The following is a 25,351-nucleotide window of genomic DNA, read 5'->3' on the forward strand; positions in this document are numbered from 1 at the left end:
ATGGCCACGGGACAATTCGCCATCGCCCGCCGGGGGCTTTGACTTTGACTCTGACATGGGGGGGAGAGTGCAGTGGAGAGAGAAGTTTTTTTGGCCTTCCATCACAGCAATGTGATGGATGTTTATGTAAAATATGTTGTGTCTTGGGTCTATTTGTTGTAATGTATGGCTGCAGAAACGGCATTTCGTTTGGACCTCACGGGGTCCAAATGACAATAAATTGAATTGTATTGTATTGTATTGTATTGTATCTCTAAACTAAACTAAACAAAACTAAACTCAGCTAAACTAAACAAGCTTCTCATGCAAACAGTTACCAACACAGAATACTGGGGTCAAGAACTAATAGCTCTTCACTATCTGGATGTAAGCTAAGAGAAAAAAAGGCCTATAGTCTCTAAGTTTATTCTTAAACATAAACCCTTTGCTTACTTTGCCAACCACTGACAAATCTAATTCTTATTTGAATTCACAATATTCGGGTTTCCCCTCTCCAATTCTGGATGCAGGTTGCGTCTGTATAGCAGTGGATGCAATCGCCAATGCTGTCTGCATCAAAGATCCTCCGCTATAGGATCTTTGGTCTGCATATTAGTGACAATGAGTGACATTTTAGTTCTCCCACAAAATCAATAACTCCTTTCAAGAGGCTGTGCTAAAAGTCTGTGTGTCTGTGGCTGAGAAAAGTCAATTTGTTCATTTTAATCTCGTGTTTCTGTAAGGTATACCCCCAATATCATCTTGCTGTGAACTCTAACATCCCAGGGACATTGATAGTTGTCTGCAGTTGCATTGATTCCACTGTGAATCCACAGAGGACAATAGGCAGAGGGCAATGGGGATTGGGGGAATGCCGCATATGTCACCTTATCAGTTTAAAATACATTATTTTAAGTAAGGGTCTCATTGCTGATTGGAGGCATGTACCGACAATAAACGGATGCAGAGTATTCCCGCTAAGACATCAACATCGATGTCGTTAAAAAGCCGGAGACTGCGGCAACTGGATCTATGTTGTATAACGGTGAGAGGGTCACAGGTTCACTGTGGTGACCGGCCCCTTGAGCTCGTTGCCATGGGGCAGTCTCTGGGTAGGGCATTAATGTGACAGGGAGAGGGCGATACAGGGGATGAGAGAGAGAGAGAGAGAGAGGGCGAAAGAGAGGAAGGGAGGGAGAAAGAGAGAAAGGGAGGCAGTGAGTGACTTCTTCTTCTTGCGTATGGCGTGCACAGCCTAAAGTTGTCGGACAACTTGTTTTATTTGATTGTGCACGCCGGGTTGATTGCATTTGTCGAAACAGTGAAGGTTGCAATCTCCCACCCCAGTGAGTGACTGAGTGAGTGAGTGAGTGAGGGGGCGGGAAGGAGTGAGGAAGGGATGGGAAGGGAGAGAGTGAGGGAGAGAGGGGGAGGGAGGAAGGGAGGGAGGGGAGGGCAAGAAGGGGTGTGGAGTGGGGGAAAAGTGGGGGAGGTAGGGAAGAGTGGGGGAGGGAGGGACCTACACAGATGTCCACCAATGTGTGAATATAAACATCCATGCAGCAGCGTCTGGTATCCAGTCAACCTGCTCCACTTGCCACAACATGGTGAAGCCACACTGCCATGTCCACGTGGTAGCTGGCGTGTAATGGCTGCCCCCACGTTACATTAAACCCCATACAGGGAATTTAAACAAGATGAACTATGGGGGCTGAAATTTAGACTTTGAGATGCAGCGTGGAAACAGGCCCTTTGACCCACCAGTGTACAGATACAGGATAAAGGGAATAACGTTTGGTGCAAGATAAAGACCAGTGAAGTCCGATTATAGTCCGAAGGTCTCCAATGAGGTAAATGTTAGGTCAGGATTGCTCTTTTGTTGATTTTTTTTAGAGATACAGCACGGAAACAGGCCCTTCGGCCCACCGAGTCTGCGTCAACCTGCAATCCCTGCACATTAACACTATCCTACACACACTAGGGACAATTTACACATACACCAAGCTAATTAACCTACATAGATCTACGCCTTTGGAGTGTGTGAGGAAGCCGAAGATCTCGGAGAAAATCCCCGCAGGTAACAGGGAGAACGTACAAACTCCGTACAGACAGCACCCGTAGTCGAGATCGAACCCGGGTCTCTGCCGCTGTAAGGCAGCAACTATACCGTTCCGCCACCATGCCGCTCCAATGGCTCATGTACATGTTCTATGAGGTCTGAATATTCGCAGACAACACTGTTCCCATCTGTTGATCCAGTGCCTGACTGAACTTTGCATATTGAAAGTACCCATCCCTCGATAAACATATTTAATGATCTTTGCACAGACTGTTTGCATTTAGATAGATACAAAATGCTGGAGTAACTCAGCCGGACAGGCAGCATCTCAGGAGATTAAGGATGGGTGATGTTTTGGGTCGAGACCCAGAGTGTGAAGGAGGGTCTTGATCCGAAACATCACTCATTCCGACTCTATCCTGGGTGTAAATCAGCATCTGCAGTTCCTTCCTACACATTGTGTTTGCTTATGTTCGTAATCAAATAAGGAAAAGGTCTGGTAATACAATATCTGATTTCTTGGAATTGCTGCTGATGAGGCATGTGACACACCAGTGCTGATTACCGCACTGCTCTTAGCATAACAAGACTCCATTTCCTTCTGACCTGTTCACACACTGGGCCCCTGGTTTCTATGTTCCCTTTAAACCCAGTGGTGTGACCTGTTTCCCAAGTTGCCTTGAAACTCACCTCATTCTGTTTCCAGTGCTCCATAGCAAAGATCCTATAGTGAGCAAGATAATCCACTCGACGAAAAAGACGTAGTACGGTCATGGGCAGATTCATGGGTAATTTAAGGCCCCATTTCCGTAACCGGTTTCCATCTCCGCACCAAAGATCCCATAGGATACTAGTGCGGAGACGGAAGCCGGTTACGGAAACACCCTCGTAAAAATAAAAGTTATTTGGTAAAAATCTTCTCCTCATTTTCAGAATTATAATTTATTAACACAAACTGTTCCCCCGCAACGTTGATTACACTGCGAGTCGGGTCGGGTCCAGTTACGGAAATGGATGAAAAAAAGGCCCACGTTCCGTTCCGTTGCGTACTACACGTCAGCCCATTGCATTTAGCAGGAGTGGTCTATCTTTGCTCCATAGAACATAGAACAGTACAGCACAAGAACAGGCCCTAAATGTCGATGTTGAACATGATGTCAAGCCCAACTCTTATCTGCCTGCACGTAATCCACATCCCTCCATATCCATGCGCTGTTCAAAGGTCTCGTAAACGCTGCTGTTGTATCTGTCTTAACCACCACTCCCGGCAGCGTGTTCCAGGCACTCACCGCCCTCTGTGTAAAAAACCTGCCCCACACATCTCCTTTAAGCTTTAATGCCGTCTAGTATTTGATTTTTCCATCCTGGGGATAAAGATTCTGACTGCACTCTACGTTTACCAGGTTTATTGGAATGTTTATTAAACTATTACATGGCAATTAAAAAAATGTGAATTGCAAGTGTACTGGAACAGTAGTTTAGTTTAGTTTAGAGATAGAGCGCAGAAAAAGGCCCTTCGGCCCACTGAGTCCGTGCCGACTAGCAATCAACCCGTACACTAGTGTTTAAGAAGGAACTGCAGATGCTGGAAAATCGAAGGTATACAAAAATGCTGGAGAAGGTACACGAATAAACCGGGTGTACCTCCATTCAAGGACCCAAGCAGTCGTTCCAAGTGCGACAGAGGTTCACCTGCATCTCCTCCGACCTCATCTACTGCATCCGCTGCTCTAGATGTCAGCTGATCTACATCGGTGAGACCAAGCGGAGGCTTGGCGATCGTTTCGCCGAACACCTCCGCTCGGTCCGCGTTAACCAACCTGACCTCCCGGTGGCTCAGCACTTCAACTCCCCCTCCCATTCCGTATCCGACCTCTCTGTCCTGGGCCTCCTCCATGGCCAGAGCGAGCAACACCGGAAATTGGAGGAACAGCACCTCATATTCCGCTTGGGGAGTCTGCATCCTGGGGGCATGAACAATGAATTTTCCCAATTTTGTTAGCCCTTGCTGTCTCCTCCCCTTCCTATCTCTCCCTCAGCCCTCGGGCTCCTCCTCCTCCTTTTTCCTTTCTCCCCCCCCCCCCCACCCCCATCAGTCTGAAGAAGGGTTTCAGCCCGAAACGTTGCCTATTTCCTTCGCTCCATAGATGCTGCTGCACCCGCTGAGTTTCTTCAGCATTTTTGTGTACCCCGTACACTAGCCCTACCTGCACACTAGGGACAATTTACAATTTTTACCAAAGCCAAATAACCTACAAACCTGCACGTCTTTGGAGTGTGGGAGGAAACCGGAGCACCTGGAGAAAACCCACGCAGGTCACGGGGAGAACGTACAAACTCCGTACAGACAGCACCAGGTAGTCAGGATCGACCATGGGTCTCTGCCATTGGAAGGCAGCAACTCTACTGCTGCGGCACCCTAATTGAAATGCAACCGTTTAAATGATAACCAATCTGCCAGTCTGGACACTGGGTGAACTTGAGTGGGCCTTTGTGAGGAACTAGTTAGACTTCAATGACATACAAAGCAAGGACACAAAGTGCTGGAGTATCTCTGCGGGTCAGGCAGCATCGCCAGTGAACATGGATAGGTGACGTTTCTGGGAGGGTAGAAGGGTCCCGACCCAAAACATCACCTAACCATAATCTCCAGGGATGCCAAGTTACTCCAGCACTTTGCGTCTTTTATTGTAAAGCAGCACCTGCACTTTCTGGTTTCGACACATAAGGCAACCTTCCCACTCGCCAAAAATAGCTGAAAATACATCTTCAGATGAATGAGTAAATGCGAACCAATAACCACTCAAGTGCAATTGGCGAGAACAGAAGATATTGATTTTTTAACATAATTTTCAGAATTTGGTCAGAAATTAGGTGGAATACTCTGAATTAGCAAAGGCTAATATATCAAAGATAGACACAAGAGCTGGACCAACTCAGCGGGTCAGGCAGCATCTCTGGAGGAAACGGATAGGTAATGTTTCAGGTTGGGATCCTTCTTCAGACTCGAGTCTGAAAAAGGGTACCAGCCTGAAACATCACCTCTTCCTCCAGAGATGCAGCCTGACCCGCTGACTTAATACAGCATTTTGTATCTATCTTGAGTTAATGTTATGTCTACCTGGTAGCACGGCCTTGACTGAATGATTCTTAACAATAATGAGTTGCCTGAAAAGTCATAGCTGAGTGTTTCTCCAAGTCAGACTATCTTGTTTGGACAGATACATGTTCACCTTGACTGCTAGCCATCTGTGATAAATTGTTACAAGGCCAATGGACTTTGTGAGATCGCTTCAAAAAATAACTCCAAGTGTTGCACAGCAGACTAATTAACAAAGGGCTCTCCTAAACAGCAATCACTGCTTAATTGTAAGTATTTCAAATGAAATATGTTGTAGTTTAGTTCTGAGATATGGTGCAGAACCAGGCCCTTCGGCCCACCGAGTCCATGCTGATCAGCGATCCCCGTCCACTAACACTATCCTACACACACTGGGGACAATTTACAATTATCAATGTCAAAGTCAAAGTAGCCTTTATTGTCATTCAGACCTTGCAGTCTGAACAAAATGTCGTTGCCTTGCAGTCCTACATATAGTAAAAAATGATAAAAACACACAATAAACACAAATTAACATCCACCACAGTGAGTTCACCAGACACCTCCTCACTGTGATGGAAGGCAAAAGTCTTAAGTCTTTGTCTCTTCCCTTCTTGTTCTCCCTCTGCGCCGAGGCGATCCAGGCTTCTGATGTTGTGACCCAGCCGGGTGATGGTAAGTAATGCCAGTCCCGCGGCTGAATCCAAGCTCCGCGGCCCGGGGTGGTCGAAGCCGCCGAAGCTGCCACCCTCCAGTCCAGCGGACGCAGCTGTTGTCGCGGGAGCTCCGGAGGACAGGTCACCAACCTGTGACCTGCGAGCTCCCGACGATGTCGTCCACTGGACCCGCGTAAGTAAGTAAGTTTATTGGCCAGGTATTCACATACAAGGAATTTGCATTGGTGCTCCGCCCACAAGTAACAACATGACATACAGTGACAGTTACGAATAACTCAGAATATACAGAAGCCAATTAGCCAAAAACCTGTATGTCTTTCGGGACCGGGGTGGGTGCAAATCAGAGTGCCTGGAGAAAACCCATGCAGGTCACGGGGAGAACGTAACATCACCATACAGCATAGACAGCACCCGTAGTCAACATTGAACCGGGATCTCTGGCGCTGTAAGGCAGCGACTCTCCCACTGTGCCACTGTGCCACCCACTCATTAGCAAAGCTTATTTCTCTTTTCAGTATTTTGATGTTGGATTGAAGTTTTACATTCTGTTTCAGTGTTCATCAACAGGTTTGCTCAGATTTATGTAAGCGGGTTATGTTTAGATAGATTACTCCTCCCTGATTTTCGAGACTCTTGAAAAATTAAAACAATAGACATCCTTCAATAACATTTTCGGGAAATAGATCAGAGTAAAAACAGTTAATTGAGCTACCTTCCTCTGTTTGTTGTGGGAGAGGGTTGCACGATTCTTAGTGTCGTGGGGTCCAGCGGCGTGGAAACAGGCCCTTCAGCCAAACTTTCCCACATCGACCAACATACCCCATCTACACTAGTCCCACCTGCCCGCGTTCGGCCCATATCCCTCCAAACCTGTCCTATCCATGTACCTGCCTAAATGCTTCTTAAACGTTGCAATAGTCCCAGCCTCAATTACGTACCTCCTCCGGCAGCTCGTTCCAAACACCTGGATTTACACCTTTGCGTAAAAAATGTAACCCCTCAGGTTCCAATAGACAATAGGTGCAGCAGTAGGCCATTTGGCCCTTCGAGCCAGCACCGCCATTCAATGTGATCATGGCTGATCATCCCTAATCAGTACCCCGTTCCTGCCTTCACCCGATATCCCCTGACTCCGCTATTTCTTCACGTGGTCCGCCCTGTTTCAACGAATGCAATCAACCAGGTGTGCACAATCAAATAAGATCGAATAGAACAAGTTGTCCCACAAGTTTAGGCTGTGCACGCCATACGCAAGAAGAAGAAGATGATTAGAGCGGGTGTCAAGGGTTATGGGGAGAGGGCAGGAAAATGGGATTAGGTGGCAGGGATCAGCCATGATTGAATGGCGGAGTAGACCCGGTGAGGCGAAAGGCCTACCGTGGACTTGAATAGGGAATGCCAGAAGGCTCCCAATGCTGTTTGGGAAGCAGACACAATATTCAGTGATCAAAAGTGACACAGAGTGCTGGAGTAACTCAGCAGGTCAGGCAGCATCTCTGGTCAACATGGATAGGTGTTGTTTCAAGATAAGAGCCCCCATGATCCCTGAACAAGAAACGTCACTCATCTATGTTATCCAGAGATGCTGCCTGATCTGCTGAGTTACTCCAGCACTCTGTGTCCTTCTGTGTATTAACCAGCATCTGCAGTTCTATGTTTCTACATTCCTCGAATACCCTTTACGCGGGTTTTCTCCGGGTGCTCCGGTTTCCTCAAACACTCCAAAGACGTGCAGTTTTGCAGGTGAATTGGCTTCTGTAAATTGTAAATTGTCCCAAGGTGTGTGTAGGATAGTGCTCGTGTACGGGGTGATCGCTGGTGACAAAGTCAGTAACATTATCCCATTCCTGCCAATTAATAAAAATTGATAAAATTAATAAAAAACGATAGATAACGGAGTGATTGCTCAGCAGGAAGATGTGACCCTAATTAACCCAGCAGAAATGACACTGTCTGGGAGCCACTGTGTACCCACTGCGAAATCTCCTCAAGTTCCAGCACGGAAGCTTGACTGAAACTTGAATCCAGGATTGGATGAATAATTACATGTTATAATCTACGGGCCTAGCTCCAAAATTGTGTGATTGGTAATTTTTTTTATTTTTTTCTTTTTTCTCCCTCCCTTCTTTCTATAGCTCTATCTTTCAAAAAAATCTATTAAAAAAATAAACAGAAGCTGTGTTAATGTGTAACTGATAAACAAATTATGTTTTGGTTATGATATGTATATGCTTCTAATAAAAATATTTAAAAAAAAAAAAATCTCCTCAAGGTCGACTTTGAAGACGTTCTCCTTCTCTTCTCCTTTCTTCAGTTTAAACCAACACCTGCAGTTGCTTCCTAGACAACACTCACTGCTTTTCCCTACTCAATCATTGCACAATTATAGTTACCGGTAGGTCTTTCAATTTACAGTGGTGCAGCAGTGGATTTAGTTTAGTTTAGAGATACGACAGGCCCTTCGGCCCACCGGGTCAGCGCCAACCAGCGATCCCCGCACACTAGCACTATCCCACACACACCAGGGACAATTTACAATATTTACCTAAGCCAAATTAACTGACAAACGCACGTCTTTGGAGTGTGGGAGAAGACCGGAGCACCCGGGGAAAACCCACGCAGTCACAGGGAGAACGTACAAACTCCGTACAGACAGCCCCCGTAGTCAGGATCAAACTCAGGTCTCTGGCGCTGTGAGGTAGCAACTCTACCGCTGCGCCACCGTACCACCCGCTGTTGCCTCATAGCATCAGAGGCCCAGGTTCGATCCTGACCTTAGGTGCTGTCTATGTGGAATTTGAACGTTCTCCCTGTGACATAGAAACATAGACATAGAAATTAGGTGCAGGAGTAGGCCATTCGGCCCTTCGAGCCTGCACCGCCATTCAATATGATCATGGCTCATCATCCAACTCAGTATCCCGTACCTGCCTTCTCTCCATACCCTCTGATCCCCTTAGCCACAAGGGCCACATCTAACTCCCTCTTAAATATAGCCAATGAACTGGCCTCGACTACCCTCTGTGGCAGGGAGTTCCAGAGATTCACCACTCTCTGTGTGAAAAAAGTTCTTCTCATCTCGGTTTTAAAGGATTTCCCCCTTATCCTTAAGCTGTGACCCCTTGTCCTGGACTTCCCCAACATCGGGAGCAATCTTCCTGCATCTAGCCTGTCCAACCCCTTAAGAATTTTGTAAGTTTCTATAAGATCCCCTCTCAATCTCCTAAATTCTAGAGAGTATAAACCAAGTCTATCCAGTCTTTCTTCATAAGACAGTCCTGACATCCCAGGAATCAGTCTGGTGAACCTTCTCTGCACTCCCTCTATGGCAATAATGTCCTTCCTCAGATTTGGAGACCAAAACTGTACGCAATACTCCAGGTGTGGTCTCACCAAGACCCTGTACAACTGCAGTAGAACCTTCCTGCTCCTATACTCAGTGACCTCCCGGTGCTCCGGTTCCATGCCACATCCCAAAGACGTGCAGGTTTGTGGGTTAATTGTAAATTGCCCCAAGTGTGTAGGGAGTGGATGTGAAAGTGGGATAACATTGAACTAGTGTGAATGGGTGTTTGCTGTTCAGTGTGGACTGGGTGGGCCGAAGGGCCTGGTTCTGTGATGAAGCTCTGAGCAACACTTAATTGGGCAGAAAGTTCAATGTCCTGATACAGGGTCATGGGGGATGTGCGTGGGAAGATATCTTAAAATGATTGAATAGATGAGATTGGGAGGGGTTGTGGGCTGGCTACCGACCACAGCTGCTGAATAATTGCAACTGCGCACTTAAAGACAGCAACACTGACATTCAGTGCTGCACAATAGGCCTTTGCGAATCTTTATTGGAAGGGTCTTTATGGGTAGATTCAGAAATCGGAGGTACAAAAGGGACTTGGGAGTGCTGTTGCAGGATTCCCAAAAGGTTCATTTGCAAGTCGAACTGGTAGTAAGGAAGGCAAATGCAATGCTAGCATTTAGTTCAAGAGGGCTAGAATATAAAAACAGGGATGTAATCTTGAGACTTTAACAGGGTGCCGGTCAGACCGCATTTGGAGTATTGCGAGCAATTTTGAGGCCCCATATCTGAGGAAGGATATGCTGGTGCTGGGGAGGGTCCAGAGGAGGTTTACGAGAATGATCCCGGGAATGATTGGGTTAACGTATGATGAGCGTTTGACGGCACTGGGCCTGCACTCGCTGCAGTTTAGAAGGATGAGAGGGGATCTCACTGAAACTTAGCGAATAGTGAAAGGTCTGGATAGAGTGGATGTGGAGAGGATGTTTACACTAGTGGGAGAGTCTAGGCCAAGAGGTCACAGCCTCAGAATAAAAGGACGTACTTTAGAAAGGAGATGAGGAGCAATTTCTTTAGTGAATCTGGGCCATTTTGGACACAAAATGCTGGAGTAACTCAGCAGGTCAGGCAAAGGAATAGGTCACCTATTCCTTTTCTCCAGAGATGTTGCCTGACCCGCTGAGTTACTCCACTATTTTGTGTCTATCTTAGGTGTAAACCAGCACCTGCAGTTACTTCTTACACACCCTCACCATTTTAGGTCAGTGAACAGGCAGATGAATGGCATTCAGAGCAAGTTAGGATATCAGAAACAGAACTTTAGATTAGTTCAAATTAGACCATACATGAGGCAGCCGAGACTGCTTTGGAAAAGATGAGTCTAACAGTAGTAAATATACTTTTAGATAAGCGGATAATTATAATGCACTTAGTTTTCAAACTTTAACATTTATTATTATAATTCAATAAATTATTTTCACCGTTAACAGGAGTATTTCCTGTAAAGGTGCTAGTCATGTGAGGTTAAAATATACTATTCGCCAAGTCAAATTGATAACGTGGCACCACCGATCTCGGCCTCATCGGGTTTTCCGGGGCCGATCGGTGGGCCAAATTTCCCCCCCCGTAGCCGGGGGTCTGGAACTCGGGCCCAGCCGGGGCCGGCAGATCCGTTCCCTTAGCTGACTCCCGCGGCCAACTCTGCGGGCCGTTATCTCGGCCCCTCAGCGGCCTAGGCGGAACGTCCCAATACCGTTGGTCTCCTCTCAGAGGCCGTGACCTCTGTTGGTCCAGAGAGGGTCTGGAACCGAGGATGCCGGGAAATCGGCGGTGGACCTGTATTGCCAAATAACTACTCACCAATATTTCTCCTCTTCCGTCCAGGTGCAGTGAAGGGCGCCCTGCTCCTGTTGAGATCAGCTAACTCAGCAGAGGCCTGGGAGATCAGAACTGGGATCTTCTGCTTTGCCAGGCTTAACGACACCGCACATGGTGTATTTATCTGATAAGCCCTTGCAGGTGTTTCATTTAGACACACAGTTCAAACCACTGGCAAGGTGCAATGCAGTAAACGCACGTTTAAACCACTCTGGGGATAGTGTTTAAAGATGCCACCCGCCTGTGGGCGTCTTGGCAGACCTGTAAAATGGCTCTACCTTCTACGTGCTGAACGGTGCATTTGCACTGAGGCAAATTTTCAAATGGGTGGAGTCGATACTCTAATGCTCTTTGCCCTCCAACAATCCCTGGTTACAAGGCAGTTGCAAACTCATTGCCAGCTGGATCTATAGATTTAAGGCGGCAGCTGTACAAATACGATCCTAACCTGCATATTTAAAACTGGTTTAAATATCGGAAGGGGCGGCGCAGTGCCAGAGACCCGGGTTCGATCCACACTAATGGTGCTGTCTGTACGGAGTTTGCACGTTCTCCCTGTGGCTTTTCTCCGGGCGCTCCAGTTTCCTCCCACACACCAAAGACGTGCAGGTTTCTAGGCTTCGGTAAAAATTGTAAATTGTCCCAAGCGTAGGATTGGGCCAGTGCACGGAGATCTCTGGTCAGCGTGGACTCAGTGGGCCGAAGGGCCTGTTTCCATGCTCTATCTCTAATATAAACTATAATAAAACAAGCCATGTAAAATTGAGTTTTAGCGCAGTTGTTAGGGACCACACGAGTCACGAGGATGCTTGGTATAAAGATAATTTGTGAACATTACCGAATATACTAATGAATGTATAAACGCTCAGAATGTCAGAAGAGATATTACACTGGTCTTGTTTTGTACGGACAGTATTTTCTATTATTCTGAATGTTTATTTTTTAGCAAAAAAACACGTTCCTTTGCTTCAGATTTTCTGCTAGTCCCCACCCAACTCTGCCAATTCCTGCAGCACTTATGCACAGAGAAGAACAATCGTACAATGCTGTCTTTTCCCCCATTATTTCTTGACTTTAGAGATCTTTAGAGATACAGCGTAGAAACAGGCCCTGTGTGTGTGTGTAAGAAGGAACTGAAGATGCTGGTTTAAACCAAAGTTGGGCACAAAAAGCTGGAGTAACTCAGCGGGGCAGGCAGCATCTCTGGAGAGAAGGAATGGGTGACTTTTCGGATTGAGACCCTTCTATATATATATATATGGCAAACAGGAAGCAAAGAGTAGGAGTAAACGGGTCCTTTTCACAATGGCAGGCAGTGACTAGTGGGGTACCGCAAGGCTCAGTGCTGGGACCCCAGCTATTTACAATATATATTAATGATTTGGACGAGGGAATTGAATGCAACATCTCCAAGTTTGCGGATGACACGAAGCTGGGGGGCAGTGTTAGCTGTGAGGAGGATGCTAGGAGGGTGCAAGGTGACTTGGATAGGCTGGGTGAGTAGGCAAATGCATGGCAGATGCAGTATAATGTGGATAAATGTGAGGTTATCCTCTTTGGTGGCAAAAACAGGAAAGTATATTATCTAAATGGTGGACGATTAGGGAAAGGGGAGATGCAACGAGACCTGGGTGTCATGGTACACCAGTCATTGAAAGTAGGCATGCAGGTGCAGCAGGCAGTGAAGAAAGCGAATGGTATGTTAGCATTCATACCAAAAGGATTTGAGTATAGGAGCAGGGAGGTCCTACTGCAGTTGTACAGGGTCTTGGTGAGACCACACCTGGAGTATTGTGTACAGTTTTGGTCTCCTAATCTGAGGAAAGACATTCTTGCCCTAGAGGGAGTGCAGAGAAGGTTCACCAGACTGATTCCTGGGATGTCAGGACTTTCATATGAAGAAAGACTGGATAGACTCGGCTTGTACTCGCTAGAATTTAGAAGATTGAGGGGGGATCTTATAGAAACTTACAAAATTCTTAAGGGGTTGGACAGGCTAGATGCAGGAAGATTGTTCCCGATGTTGGGGAAGTCCAGAACAAGGAGTCACAGTTTAAGGATAAGGGGGAAATCCTTTAGATGAGAAATGAGATGAGAAAAACATTTTTCACACAGAGAGTGGTGAATCTCTGGAACTCTCTGCCACAGAGGGTAGTCGAGGCCAGTTCATTGGCTATATTTAAGAGGGAGTTAGATGTGGCCCTTGTGGCTAAGGGGATCAGAGGGTATGGAGAGAAGGCAGGTACGGGATACTGAGTTGGATGATCAGCCATGATCATATTGAATGGCGGTGCAGGCTCGAAGGGCCGAATGGCCTACTCCTGCACCTATTTTCTATGTTTCTATGTTTCCATCTGTGTTGCTGCAGCTCTGGCTGTCATAGTTCTATCTGGGACAATGAAACTCCCATGACATTTGAGTGACGGCGCGCGGAGCCCCGCCCCTTCCCAAATAGCCCCGCCCCCTATAGGCCCCACCCCTCCCCGCCCGCTCTCGCGATACGTCCCGTCCGCTGCCGCCTATAAAGAGCGTCACTTCCGCCGCGGCGCTCCCTTTCTTCCCCGCCGCCGCCATCATGAGGTGAAGCCGCAGCCGAGGCCGCCCACCGCCGGCAATCCGCCGCCATCCTCCCTCCACACCCGCCCCTCGACCCGTCCGTCCCCTCCCCGCGACCCAGCCCCGCCGCAGCTACACGGGGCACCCGCGATACGATCCATCCGCTGCGGTTTCACTGCGATAGGATGTGATTCCCTGGTCCCGGGCCTCATGGGCGGTGGGGGACGGGATTAGAGCAGGGGGGGGGGGGAGGGGAGAGAGAAGAGGGGATGGAGGGGAGACAGGAGGGGATGGAGGGGAGATAGTGGAGGGGAGAGAGAGGAGGGGGTAAGTGGAGGAGGGGGGGGAGGTAGGGAGGGAGGAGGGGGGGGGGGGGATAAGAGGGGAGGGGGGATGAGTCTTGCCAGTGCTGACCCATAACTCTGCCCAAAGCAAATGTGGTGCCCAAAGGTATTAGGGTGAGGGTGCGACTTACTGCGGGCATTAGGTGAACAGTTACTATTGTATTTAAGAAGGAACTGCAGATGCTGGGAGATCGAAGGTAGACAAAAGTACTGGAGAAACTCAGCGGGTGCAGCAGCATCTATGGAGCGTTGCCTATTTCCTTCGCTCCATAGACGCTGCTGCACCAGTTACTATTGTATATGGTGTTCATCATTTATTAGAGTCCACAGAGTGTTAAATTGACAATGCCTATTTTTGAGCAATGCTTATTTGATGACTTGACATTGGAGAATACAATCTGTGCTTCTCCTCACGTCGCAGCAGCAAAGTGTCTCGAGATACACTCTATGAAGCTGTCCGGGAAGTCCTTCAGGGATCCGTGACGAAGACTCGCAAGTAAGTAATGTTCCCGATGTTGAGGGGAGTCCAGAACCAGGGGTCACACAGTTTAAGAACAAGGGGGAGGCCATTTAGGACTGATGAGGAATAACTTTTTCACCGAGAGAGTTGTGAATCTGGGATTCTCTGCCACAGAAGGCAGTGGAGGCCAATTCACAGGATGTTTTCAAGAGATAGTAAGATATAACTCTTAGGGCTAACGGAATCAGGGGATATGGGGGGTATAACAGGAATGGGGTACTGATCTAGGATGATCAACATCATATTGAATGGTGGTGCTGACTGGAAGGGCCGAATGGCCTGCCCCTGCACCTATTTTCTATGTAAGTTGTGTACCTCTTTAATGGACATGAAGACTTAACATAGTGAACTTACCCAGGTGGTTCATTATTTCATTATGTTATTCCCTTATGTACCATTATTCCCTTATCATGTATCTACACTAAATGGATCGATTGTAATCATGTATTGTCTTTCTGCTGACTGGTAGGCAACAAATAGCTTTTCACTGTACCTCGGTACATGTGACACAAACTAAAACGTGACTCCAGCTATCAAATCCATAGACTCCAGCTATCCAAATCCAACCTATGCTAGCTGTTGGGCAAGGAACTTATGCCACGTCTAAAGACTTTGAGGCCCTTTTCTGCAGGCGTCCACAGGTAGCTCTGGAGCAGTGGCTATGCAGAATCTCAGCACTGTTGGCTGCATTTGCTGTGAGGTGGCTCCGGAGATGTGGGATGAAGTGTGTAGGATGTCTGGGTGGAGGCGATGGCTGCAACGGGCCTTCATGACCAGCTGCAGTTGGTGCTGTGAAATGGTGCCAAGTCCTGCCGACTATGTCATATAGACTCAGTGGGCTGTTTCTATGCATTATTGCTGTATGCGGTTGTACTTGTGTACAACAATCTTACTGTTCTATATGCACAAAAAGGATCACTACCTTGGTACACGTGATAATAAAGGAACCCTTGTGAGCGACATGGTGGCGCAGCGGTAGAGTTGCTGCCTTACAGCGCCAGAGAGCCGGGTTCAATCCCGACTACGGGTGCTGTCTGTACGGAGTTTGTAAATTCTCCCCGTCACCTGCGTGGGTTTTCTCCGGGAACTTCGGTTTCCTCCCACACTCCAGAGATGTACAGATTTCTAGGTTAATTGGCTTAGCGTAAATGCAAATTGTCCCTCGTGTGTGGGGATCACAGGTCAGTGTGGATTCGGTGGGCCGAAGGACCTGTTTCCGTGCTGTATCTTTTTTTAAAAAAAACCTTTGAATTCAAAGGTGTTGCACAGAACCTTTAACAGTGGATCACGATGTTTGCTGCTATATCAAATTACAGGATCAGACATTTCGCGTAATGATAGAGGTTTAAAATCTATGTACTAATTCTGCAAATCTTTTGAATCATATTTTAGGTTCCTGGAATCCGTGGAGCTGCAAGTCAGCCTGAAGAACTACGACCCTCAAAAGGACAAACGTTTCTCTGGCACCGTCAGGTTCGACTTCTTGTTGCTCAACCCAGTTCTCAGTGCACAAGCTGTGGAATAGGAGTATAATTGGTTTGTTCACAAATGTTATTTCCACACGGCTTCAGCACTGATTAAACATGGGTAGTCCTGCCTGAAAAGGTGTGGACGGACCATTACCCTGGGTCTTAAAATACCAGGGAAGGTACGGTGATGCATTATTGCTGATCCTACCGACCATTTGTAAGCAGTAAGTTGCTGGTGGATAAGCTCGAGAAGCCAGCAGCACGGGTAAGGCGTCTACAAAAGATTTCCTTGAATGCTGTCTAATTCTGCAGCTTCCCCAGGCTTTTAACAGTCCCATCATTGTGCCTAGGCTAAAGACGGCTCCCCGCCCCAAGTTCTCCATATGTGTACTGGGCGACCAGCAACATTGCGACGAGGCCAAGGCAGCCGATCTCCCTCACATGGACATCGAGGCTCTAAAGAAACTGAACAAGAACAAGAAGATGGTTAAGAAGCTTGGTGAGTTTGAGGGTCATAGTGACCCAAACAGCGTGGAAACGGGTCCTTTGGCCTAACTTGCCCACACCGGCCCACATGTCCCATCTACACTAGTCCCACCTGTCTCCCTCTAAACCTGCTCTATCCATGTACCTGTCTAAATGTTTCTTAATTCAAGGAGAGTGTTAGTAGGGGGCAACCAGTTGGATCTGTGTGGGAATAAAAGCCTTATTATTGGGCAACTGCCTCTCACCAACTGGAGACGGCCCTTCCCCATCATCTACCTCATTGAAGAACCCTCGGACTATCATTGAACTTTACTGAACCTTATCTTGCACTGAATGGTATTCCCTTTATTCTGTATCTGTATGGCTTGATTGTAATTATGTATAATCTTCTCACTGACTATAGTATAACAAATATTGTTTCACTATCTTGTACATGTGACAATAATAAACTAAACCTGAACAAAAATGGTCAGCCATAGTTTTGGATGGTGCATCCATGATCCATGAGTTTATAAATGGGTGACATTTTGTCAGATTTTGAAAAGGCATAGTTACGGTGTTTGTGTAAGAGGGAACTGCAGATGCTGGAAAATCGAAGGTAGACAAAAATGCTGGAGAAACTCAGCGGGTGAGGCAGCATCTATGGAGCGAAGGAAAATGGCAATGTTTCGGGTCGAGACGTCTGAAAACGGGTCTCGACCCGAAACGTTGCCTTCGCTCCATAGATGCTGCCTCATGCTCTGAGTTCCATATAGTTAAGGTATTGTCTCAAACTATATATGCATTTCTTTACAGCAAAGAAGTATGATGCGTTCCTTGCCTCCGAGTCCCTGATTAAGCAGATTCCTCGTATTCTGGGCCCAGGCCTGAACAAAGCTGGCAAGTTCCCCTCCCTCCTCACCCACAATGAGAACATGATCACCAAAGTCGATGAAGTCAAATCTACGATCAAGTTCCAGATGAAGAAGGTGGGTGTTTCATCGCGCAGAAACAGGCCCTTCGGCCCACTGAGTCCGTGCTGGCCAGCGATCACCCGGTTACACTAGGGACAATTTACAATTTTTCCCGAAGACAGTTAGCCAACACACCTCTGTCTTTGTAGTGTGGGAGGAAACCGTAGCACCCAGAGACAAAAAGGTTGCAGGGGAACGTTCAGACGGCCACTGTGAACCGTGCCTGATGAAATACTGTGGAAAAGGTTGTTCCTCGGGTTCCTATTATGTATATCTTTCTCCTCTTACCTTAAAGTGATGTCCTCAGCTCCATCTGCAGTGAGAAAAAGGATTGTGAGTTGGTGGCATTGAGCTTGTAATTCTACTTGAGGTTTTCCCGTGCTTCAACTCGAGTCGAGAATCCTACCTATTTAGTGCGGCATTGGAAGCTTGTGAACTGGTGTCGTGTCTTTGAAATGAAGTGTGTTTAACCGTACCTGTTTCCCCTCTCCCAATCCCCAGGTCCTGTGCTTGGCTGTCGCAGTTGGACATGTTAAAATGACTGAAGAGGAGCTGGTGTACAACATTCACCTAGCCATCAACTTCTTGGTATCACTGCTGAAGAAAAATTGGCAGAACGTGCGTGCCTTGTACATCAAGAGCAGCATGGGCAAGCCCCAACGCCTCTACTAAACGTTATGTCAAATGTTTTTAAATAAAGATTTTACATAACATTTGATGGTCTGGTTTCTCAGTAACAGAAATTTGTTGGTCAAAGTCCCACCACTACAACTGCAGCGTTTAAAAATTTGGCTTTTAAAGGCTGGATAATAATCATGAACCCAGTTCCCCAGTAAATTATTACTATTTCAAACTAATTTGACTGTTCACATCAGGTTGGATTGTTCACTGAAACATGGAATATCCCCAATCATCAAATTAGTAAGCTGCTGAATACACTGCAATGTTAAGTGAGCAAATTAAATGAAGCCTGTCTGTAATAAATGTGTAGGAAGGAACTGCAGGTACTGGTTTAGATAAGCACAACATGCTGGAGTAATAGGTCAGGCAGCATCTCGAGAAAAGAGATACTAGGTGAGGTTTTGGGTTGGATCCCATCTTCAGGCTGAAAGGTGGAGGTTGCGGCAGGGGGAGTGGAGACTAGAAAGCAAAACAAACCACGGCCGGCTACGTATGATCTCGGGAAGGATGAAGTCTATAATGACCCATTGTTGGCTGGGGAAGATGTGCACATTTTGTGTCTAATACAAAAAACAACACAATCATGTATAGGATCATGGCAAATAATGTGCCATACAGTGACCAGCAGTAACTCTAGAAGGTTAACAATTCTGCTCATAAATGCTGTGGCTATTGGGCCGTTAGATCATGAAGTGGCTGATCATCCAAAATCAGTACCCCGTTCCTGCTTTATCCCCATATCCCTTAATTCCGTTAGCCCTAAGCTATATCTAACTCTTGAAAACATCCAGTGAATTGGCCTCCACTGCCTTCTGTGACAGAATTCCACAGAGTCACAACTCTCCGGGTGAAAAGGTTTTTCCTCATCTCAGTCCTAAATGGCCTACAGCTTATTCTTACACTGACCCCTGAGTCTGGACTCCAAACATTTCCTACATTAAGCCTGTCCAATCGCTTAAGAATTTTATATGTATAAGATACCCTCTCATCCTTCTAAATTCCAGTGGATATAAGCCCAGTTGATCCATTCTTTCATCATGTCAGTTCTGCCATCCCGGGAATTAACCTGGTGAACCTACACTGCACTCCCTCAATAGCAAGAATGTCCTTCAAATTAGGAGACCAAAACTGCACACAATACTTGTAAGTTTTGTAACTGTTGGTGCCAGAAATGTGGCGACTCTTCTGTGTACTTTGTGTATTGTATGAAAGATGCAAAGAATTTAATTGCACCTTGGTACCTGGGACAATAAAGTATTAAATTGAACTGGAAAAAAAAAATACCAGAGTGTAGCCAAATGAAATGGATTCAAAAGAGTGTTGTGATGGTGTTGGATGTCAGTGGATCCGCTTCTGGGATCAGTGATCGCATTAACGACTTGTGATGAAAATACCGACTTGAATGTTCTATATATGTTCAATTTCTATATTTGGATGTTTTATGAACAAAGTTTATTTTGGATAAGAGCAAGTAGAATAACTGCAAGAGCGTTCTGCTGCTGCAGAATTGTGGGCAGCACAGTGGCACAGCTGCCTCACAGCGCCAGAGACCCTGGTTCGATCCTGACCTTGTACGGAGTTTGCAAATTCTGTCTGTACATAGTTTGCATATTCTCCCCCATTCTGATGAAGTGCAGATTTGTAGTCTAATTGACCTGTAAATTGTCCCAAGTGTGTAGGATAACGGTCGCCAGGGACTCGGTGGGCCGAAGGGCCTGTTCCTTCCACATTGTCTAAAGAAGGTTGCTTATTCCACTCCGCCCCCACCCCCATTCGCAAAGGCAATTAAAGGCAAAGATCATAGAGCGTCTCCGCTGCATGATATTTGATTAAAGGTGGACAATAACATCCTTGTCTTCCCCATGACACCCATGTGCTAAGAAATGTTCCTGGCCTTGAACCCTTCTCTTTCTAAGTAAGTAAGCCTCATAGGTGGGCAACAAAAACCATAGTGACTTGGATTTCTTTGGTGCGGCATGTCTCTTGCTCGGTGACCAATAATAACGTTGAACAAATGGGGTGGTGCAGCGGTAGATGTGCTGCCTCACAGCGCCAGAGTCTCGGGTTCAATCCTCACCACTGTTACTGTCTACGGAGTTTGTAAAAATGGTTTGTGCAGAGTGGAATACGTTGTAACTTTGTCGGTGCCCTTTGTGTGGAGACTCTTTGCATACCTTCAATATTCAAAACAAAGAATATCACTGACTTGTCACATGTGACAACAAAGTTTTCATTCATTCATTCTCCCCGTGATCGCATGGGTTTTCTCCGGGTGCTCCGGGTTTCTCCCGCACTCCAAAGGCGTGCAGGTTTGTAGGTTAATTGGCTTTGGTAAAAATTGTAAATTGTCCCTCGTGTGGAGGATAGTGTTAGTGTACTGGTTGGCACGGACTTGTTGGGCTGAAGGGCCTGTTTCCGTGCTGTATCTCTAAATTTGAAGGAGTACTGATTTGCAGAGTACCTGTTGGTGGTGCTGCTGAGCCATTATGAATTCATGTTGAAAATCAGATCCTTGTGGGAGTTGCAGATTGTGAAGGGAAACGGGAGAGAATGTTCATAGTTATAGGAGTAGAATTAGGCCATTTGGTCCATCGAATCTACTCCGCCATTCAATCATGGCCTCAAGGCAGTGGAGGCCAATTCTCTATGCTTTCAAGAGAGAGTTGGATAGAGCTCTTAAAGATAGCCGAGTCAGGGGATTTGGGGAAAAGGCAGGAATGGGGTACTGAGTGTGGATGATCAGCCATGATCACAGTGAATGGCGGTGTTGGCTCGAAGGACCGAATGGCCTACTCCTGTACCTATTGTCTATCTCTGCCTCCTAATCCCATTTTCCTGCCTTCTCCCCATAACCCTTGACACCCATTCTAATCAAGATTTTTCTATCTATGCCGTAAAAATATCCACTAACTTGGCCTCCACAGCACTCTGTGGCAATGAGTTACACAGATTAATTACCCTCTGACCAATTACCCTCTTACCCTCCTTTCTAAGAGAGCGCCTTTTAACTCTGAGGTTATGACCTCTGGTCCTGGACTCACCCACCAATATGTAATAGCTGCTGCTGTTTGCTATGGAAATTATGGGCTATATGACCTCATGACCCCATGTCCACTCTGTTAATGCTGTTGTTAAGGAATACCAACAAGGATGATCTAAGATTTTCAACAATAAAAGATCAGGAGGAATTTATTTACTCCGAAGGTGGTGAATCTGTGGAACTCATTGCCACAGTCGGCTGTGGAGGCCAAGTCAATGGATATTTTTAAGACGAAGATTGACAGATTCTTGATTAGTATGGGTGTCAGGGTTAATGGGGAGAAGGCAGGAGAATGGGGTTAAGAGGGCAAGATAGGTCAGCCATGATTAAATGGTGGAATATACTTGATGGGCCGAATGCTCCTATAACTTGTGAAATTATAACAAAAAAGTCAAATCAATAGGAAAGGTGGAAAAAGGAAAGGATGCCAGACTTCAAAGTCTGAGCTGACATTATTGTAATGTAAGACACACAGTGCGGGAGTAACTCAGCAGGTCATGAACCATCTTTGGAGAACGTGGATAGGTGACGTTTCGGGTCGGTCCCTTCTTCAGTCCCAACCCGAAACATCACCTATCCATTTCTCCAGAGGTACTGCCTGACTTGCTGAGTTACTCCAGCATTTTGTGTATTTCTTTGTAAACTACGATCTGCAGTTCCTTGTTGTAATATATCTTGAAATAGCGTAATAGTCTACTCGAGCTGAACCTCTGTTCACTTTCATCTTTATTTCCTAACATTTGATCTTTCTGGTTTCCAGATGGATGTGTATTGTACAGTTAGATAGACATTTGACACACCCTGTGTATATTCTGGTGAATGACAGGACCCCTCTACAGCATAACAGGTGATCGATCCTTTATTCAATACAAGACGATGAATTCTGTATAGATATTTTGTGAATATACTGCATGTAATAGAGTGAACAAAAAAAATCCCTGGTATACACAGTAGTGTAAACAATTTCCCTTGTATATGTGACAATGGCAGGCCCTGTGTAAATAATAATGAATAATAGATACTATAGATTAGACATATTACATGAATAACAGGCGCTTAGCGGGATCAGCAGTCTGCATAAAACCTCTGTGAAGTTTTAGGCAGCACATATAAATTCAGAAGATGAAGGTTGTGGACCTTGTATCAGATGTCAGTTTCATGTTCACCAACATGACAGTAGATGGTGACAATTTGGGATTTCAATAGACAATAGGTGCAGGAGTAGGCCATTCGGCCCTTCCAGCCAGCACCACCATTCACTGTGATCCACAATCTGCCCCGTTCCTGCATTTTTCCATATCCCTTGACTCTGCTATATTTAAGAGCTCTATCTAACTCTCTTGAAAGCATCCAGAGAATTGGCCTCCACTGCCTTCTGAGGCAGAGAATTCCACAAATTCACAACTCTGGGTAGAAAATGTTTTTCCTCATCTCTGTTCTAAAGGTGTCCTGACAGCACGCATAGTCAGAATCCCTTATTCTTAAACTGTGGCCCCTGGTTCTGGACTCCCCCAACATCGGGAACACGTTTACAATACAATTTATTGTCATTTCCTGCCTCTAGCATGTTCAATCCCTTAATTATCTTAAATGTCTCAATAAGATCCCCTCTAATCCTTCTAAATTCCAGTGTATGCAAGCCCAGTCGCTCCATTCTATCAACATATGACAGTCCCGCCATCCCGGGAATTAACCTGGTGAACCTCCTCTGCACTCCCTCAATAGCAAGAATGTATTTCCTCGAATTTGGAGACCAAAACTGCACACAATACTCCAGGTGTTGTCTCACTAGGGCCCTGTACAACTGTAGAAGGACTTCTTTGCTCCTATACTCAACTCCTCAACTGATATGCTTCATTTTATATGTGTAGGAAGGAACTGCAGATGCTGGTTTGTGCTGTCATTTAGTCATGTCAAGCAGACAGGCAAAGGTTACTGATTAGAATTTTAACAGTCTTTCTGATGTGCTTTTAAACATTGAGTTTAGCAATAGGTATTTTGGCCCAAGACAGTAAATATCCACCACATTATGTAGAAAGGTTAGTGTAACTAGATAGCTGGGAACATTGAAACCACTAGAGCTGCCGATATACAGGTTTAAACATAATAGATCAGCACATGCCTGTTTAGTTTAGTTTAGTTTAGTTTTGAGATACAGTGCAGAAACAGGCCATTCGGCCCATCATGTCCTTGCAGACCAGCAATCCCCGCACACTAACACAATCCTACACACACTACACACATAATTTTACAATTTTACCCAGCCAATTAACCTACAAACCTGTACTTCTTTGGAGTGAGAGAAGAAATCGGAGCACTCGGACAAAACGCACGCGGTCATAGGGAGGACGTATAAACTCCGTACAGACAGCACCCTTAGTCACGATCGAGCAGTGGTCTCTGGTCCTGTAAGGATTTAGCTCTCCCACTGTACCACTGTGCCACCATTGTATAAGCAGTTTGAACAAGTCCTATAGATAATGGCCTTAAAATTCAATAACAAAGCACCAGCTTTCTTTTAGTTTAGTTTAGTTTAGTTAAGAGATACAGCGTGGAAACAGGCCCTTCGGCCCACCGGGTCCGCGCCGACCAGCGATCCTCCACATTAACACTATCCTACACCCACTAGGGACAATTTTTACATTTACCAAGTCAATTAATCTACACACCTGTACGTCTATGGAGTGTGGGAGGAAACAGAAGATCTCGGAGAAAACCGCTCACGAAGATCTCAACACACAAAGGTCGATTATTTGTGGAACAGTAAGTTGTATTAGTGCTCTCATCGCTCTTCTTCTTCTTGCGTATGGCGTGCACAGCCTAAAGTTGTAGGGCAACTTGTTCTATTTGATTGTGCACGCCGGGTTGATTGCATTCGTCGAAACAGGGCGACCATGTGAAGGTTGCAATCTTCCACCCCCACTCATCGCACTGGAGATTCAGCACCTGCCACCTGCCCATGCGTAGGAAGGAACTACAGATAATGGTTTACACCGAAGATAGATACAACATGCTGGAGTAATTCAGTGCGACAGGCAGCATCTCTGGAGAGAAGGAGTGGGTGACGTTTCGGGTCGAGACCCTTCTTCAGACTGGTCTCGACCTGAATCGTCACCCACTCCTCTCCAGAGATGCTGCCTGTCCCGCTGAGTTACTCCAGAATTTTGTGTCTATCCATGTTCTCCACGGATAAACCCTGACCCGCTGAGTTATTCCAGAACTTTGTGTCTTTTCCCTCAAATTTAAGTTTTCAACAAAGGTGGAAAAAAGTCCAAAAAGTAATTGGGTCTTTTCAATAATAATAATAATAATAATAATAATAATAATATCTTTTATTGTCATTGCACGTCAGTGCAACGAGATTTAGTGTGCAGCTCCACTGATGCACAAGAAAGGTAAATAAATACAATACATAAATAAGCAAGCTGAATTGATTGACGTGATCATCTGAGGGAGACTGTCCAAAGGGGGTGGGTGGGGGGGCACTCATTAGGGCCGGTTCAGAGCCGCTATAGCTCTTGGGATAAAACTGTTCCTGAGTCTGGAGGTTCGGGCGTAGAAGGCCTTGTAACGTCTGCCGGAGGGAAGTAGTTGAAACAGACCGTGGCAGGGGTGTGATGAGTCCTTATGGATGCTGAGGGCCTTCCTGAGGCACCGCGTGTGGTAGATGCCCTCCAAGGCTGGTAGCTCTGTCCACCAACGCAAAGGAGAGGTTGACAGGTTATCGATTAGTATCGAACGATAGCTAAAATAAAACAATTCCTCCAGTTTGATGACCTCGAAAAGATCATCCACACATTTATCTCCTCCCGCCTAGATTACTGCAACTCCCTCTACACCGGCATCAGCCAATCTTCCCTGTCCCTCCTGCAACTGGTCCAAAACGCCGCAGCGAGACCCCTGACGGGCACCCGAAAAAAGGACCACACCACCCCGATCCTGGCCTCTCTCCACTGGCTCCCTGTGCGGTTCCGAATACATTTCAAGATCCTCCTTTATGTCTACAAAGCCCTTAACGGGCTTTCCCCCACCTACATCAAAAGTCTGCTTACCCACCACACCACCTCCAGGTCCCTCAGATCGGCCGACTTGGGGTTTCTGAACATCCCGCGGTCTAGGCTCAGGGGTGACCGTGCCTTTGCGGTTGCAGCTCCTAGACGGTGGAACAGCATCCCTCTTCCCGTAAGAACTGCCCCCTCCATCGACTCCTTTAAGTCGAGACTTAAAACTCATCTTTACTCTCAAGCCTTTCTTGATGTCCTCTGAGTGAGGGCTATATGTATGTATTTATGTATGTACTTAATCTATGAACCAATG

General features: G+C 46.3%; 1 protein-coding gene across 1 annotated transcript; it reads left to right on the forward strand.

The window, feature by feature from the left end:
* Nucleotides 1–313: 313 nt before the first annotated feature.
* Nucleotides 314–18,026, forward strand: rpl10a (ribosomal protein L10a). The gene is made up of 7 exons (XM_033042790.1): nt 314–335; nt 13,536–13,565; nt 14,307–14,381; nt 15,798–15,878; nt 16,225–16,373; nt 17,156–17,328; nt 17,815–18,026. Exons 2-7 carry the CDS (start codon nt 13,561–13,563, stop codon nt 17,983–17,985), a joined length of 654 nt encoding a protein of 217 aa, XP_032898681.1. The 5' UTR covers nt 314–335; nt 13,536–13,560; the 3' UTR covers nt 17,986–18,026.
* Nucleotides 18,027–25,351: the final 7,325 nt, after the last annotated feature.

This window comes from Amblyraja radiata, chromosome 24 (assembly GCF_010909765.2).
Source record: "Amblyraja radiata isolate CabotCenter1 chromosome 24, sAmbRad1.1.pri, whole genome shotgun sequence".
NCBI lineage: Eukaryota > Metazoa > Chordata > Chondrichthyes > Rajiformes > Rajidae > Amblyraja > Amblyraja radiata.

Bases quoted from the DNA above. Each gene is read 5' to 3' on its own strand.
- rpl10a (XM_033042790.1), top strand. The intron at 15,879-16,224 runs GTTCGACTTCTT...CATTGTGCCTAG, and splicing joins CGTTTCTCTGGCACCGTCAG to GCTAAAGACGGCTCCCCGCC. The intron at 17,329-17,814 runs GTGGGTGTTTCA...CCCAATCCCCAG, and splicing joins TCAAGTTCCAGATGAAGAAG to GTCCTGTGCTTGGCTGTCGC.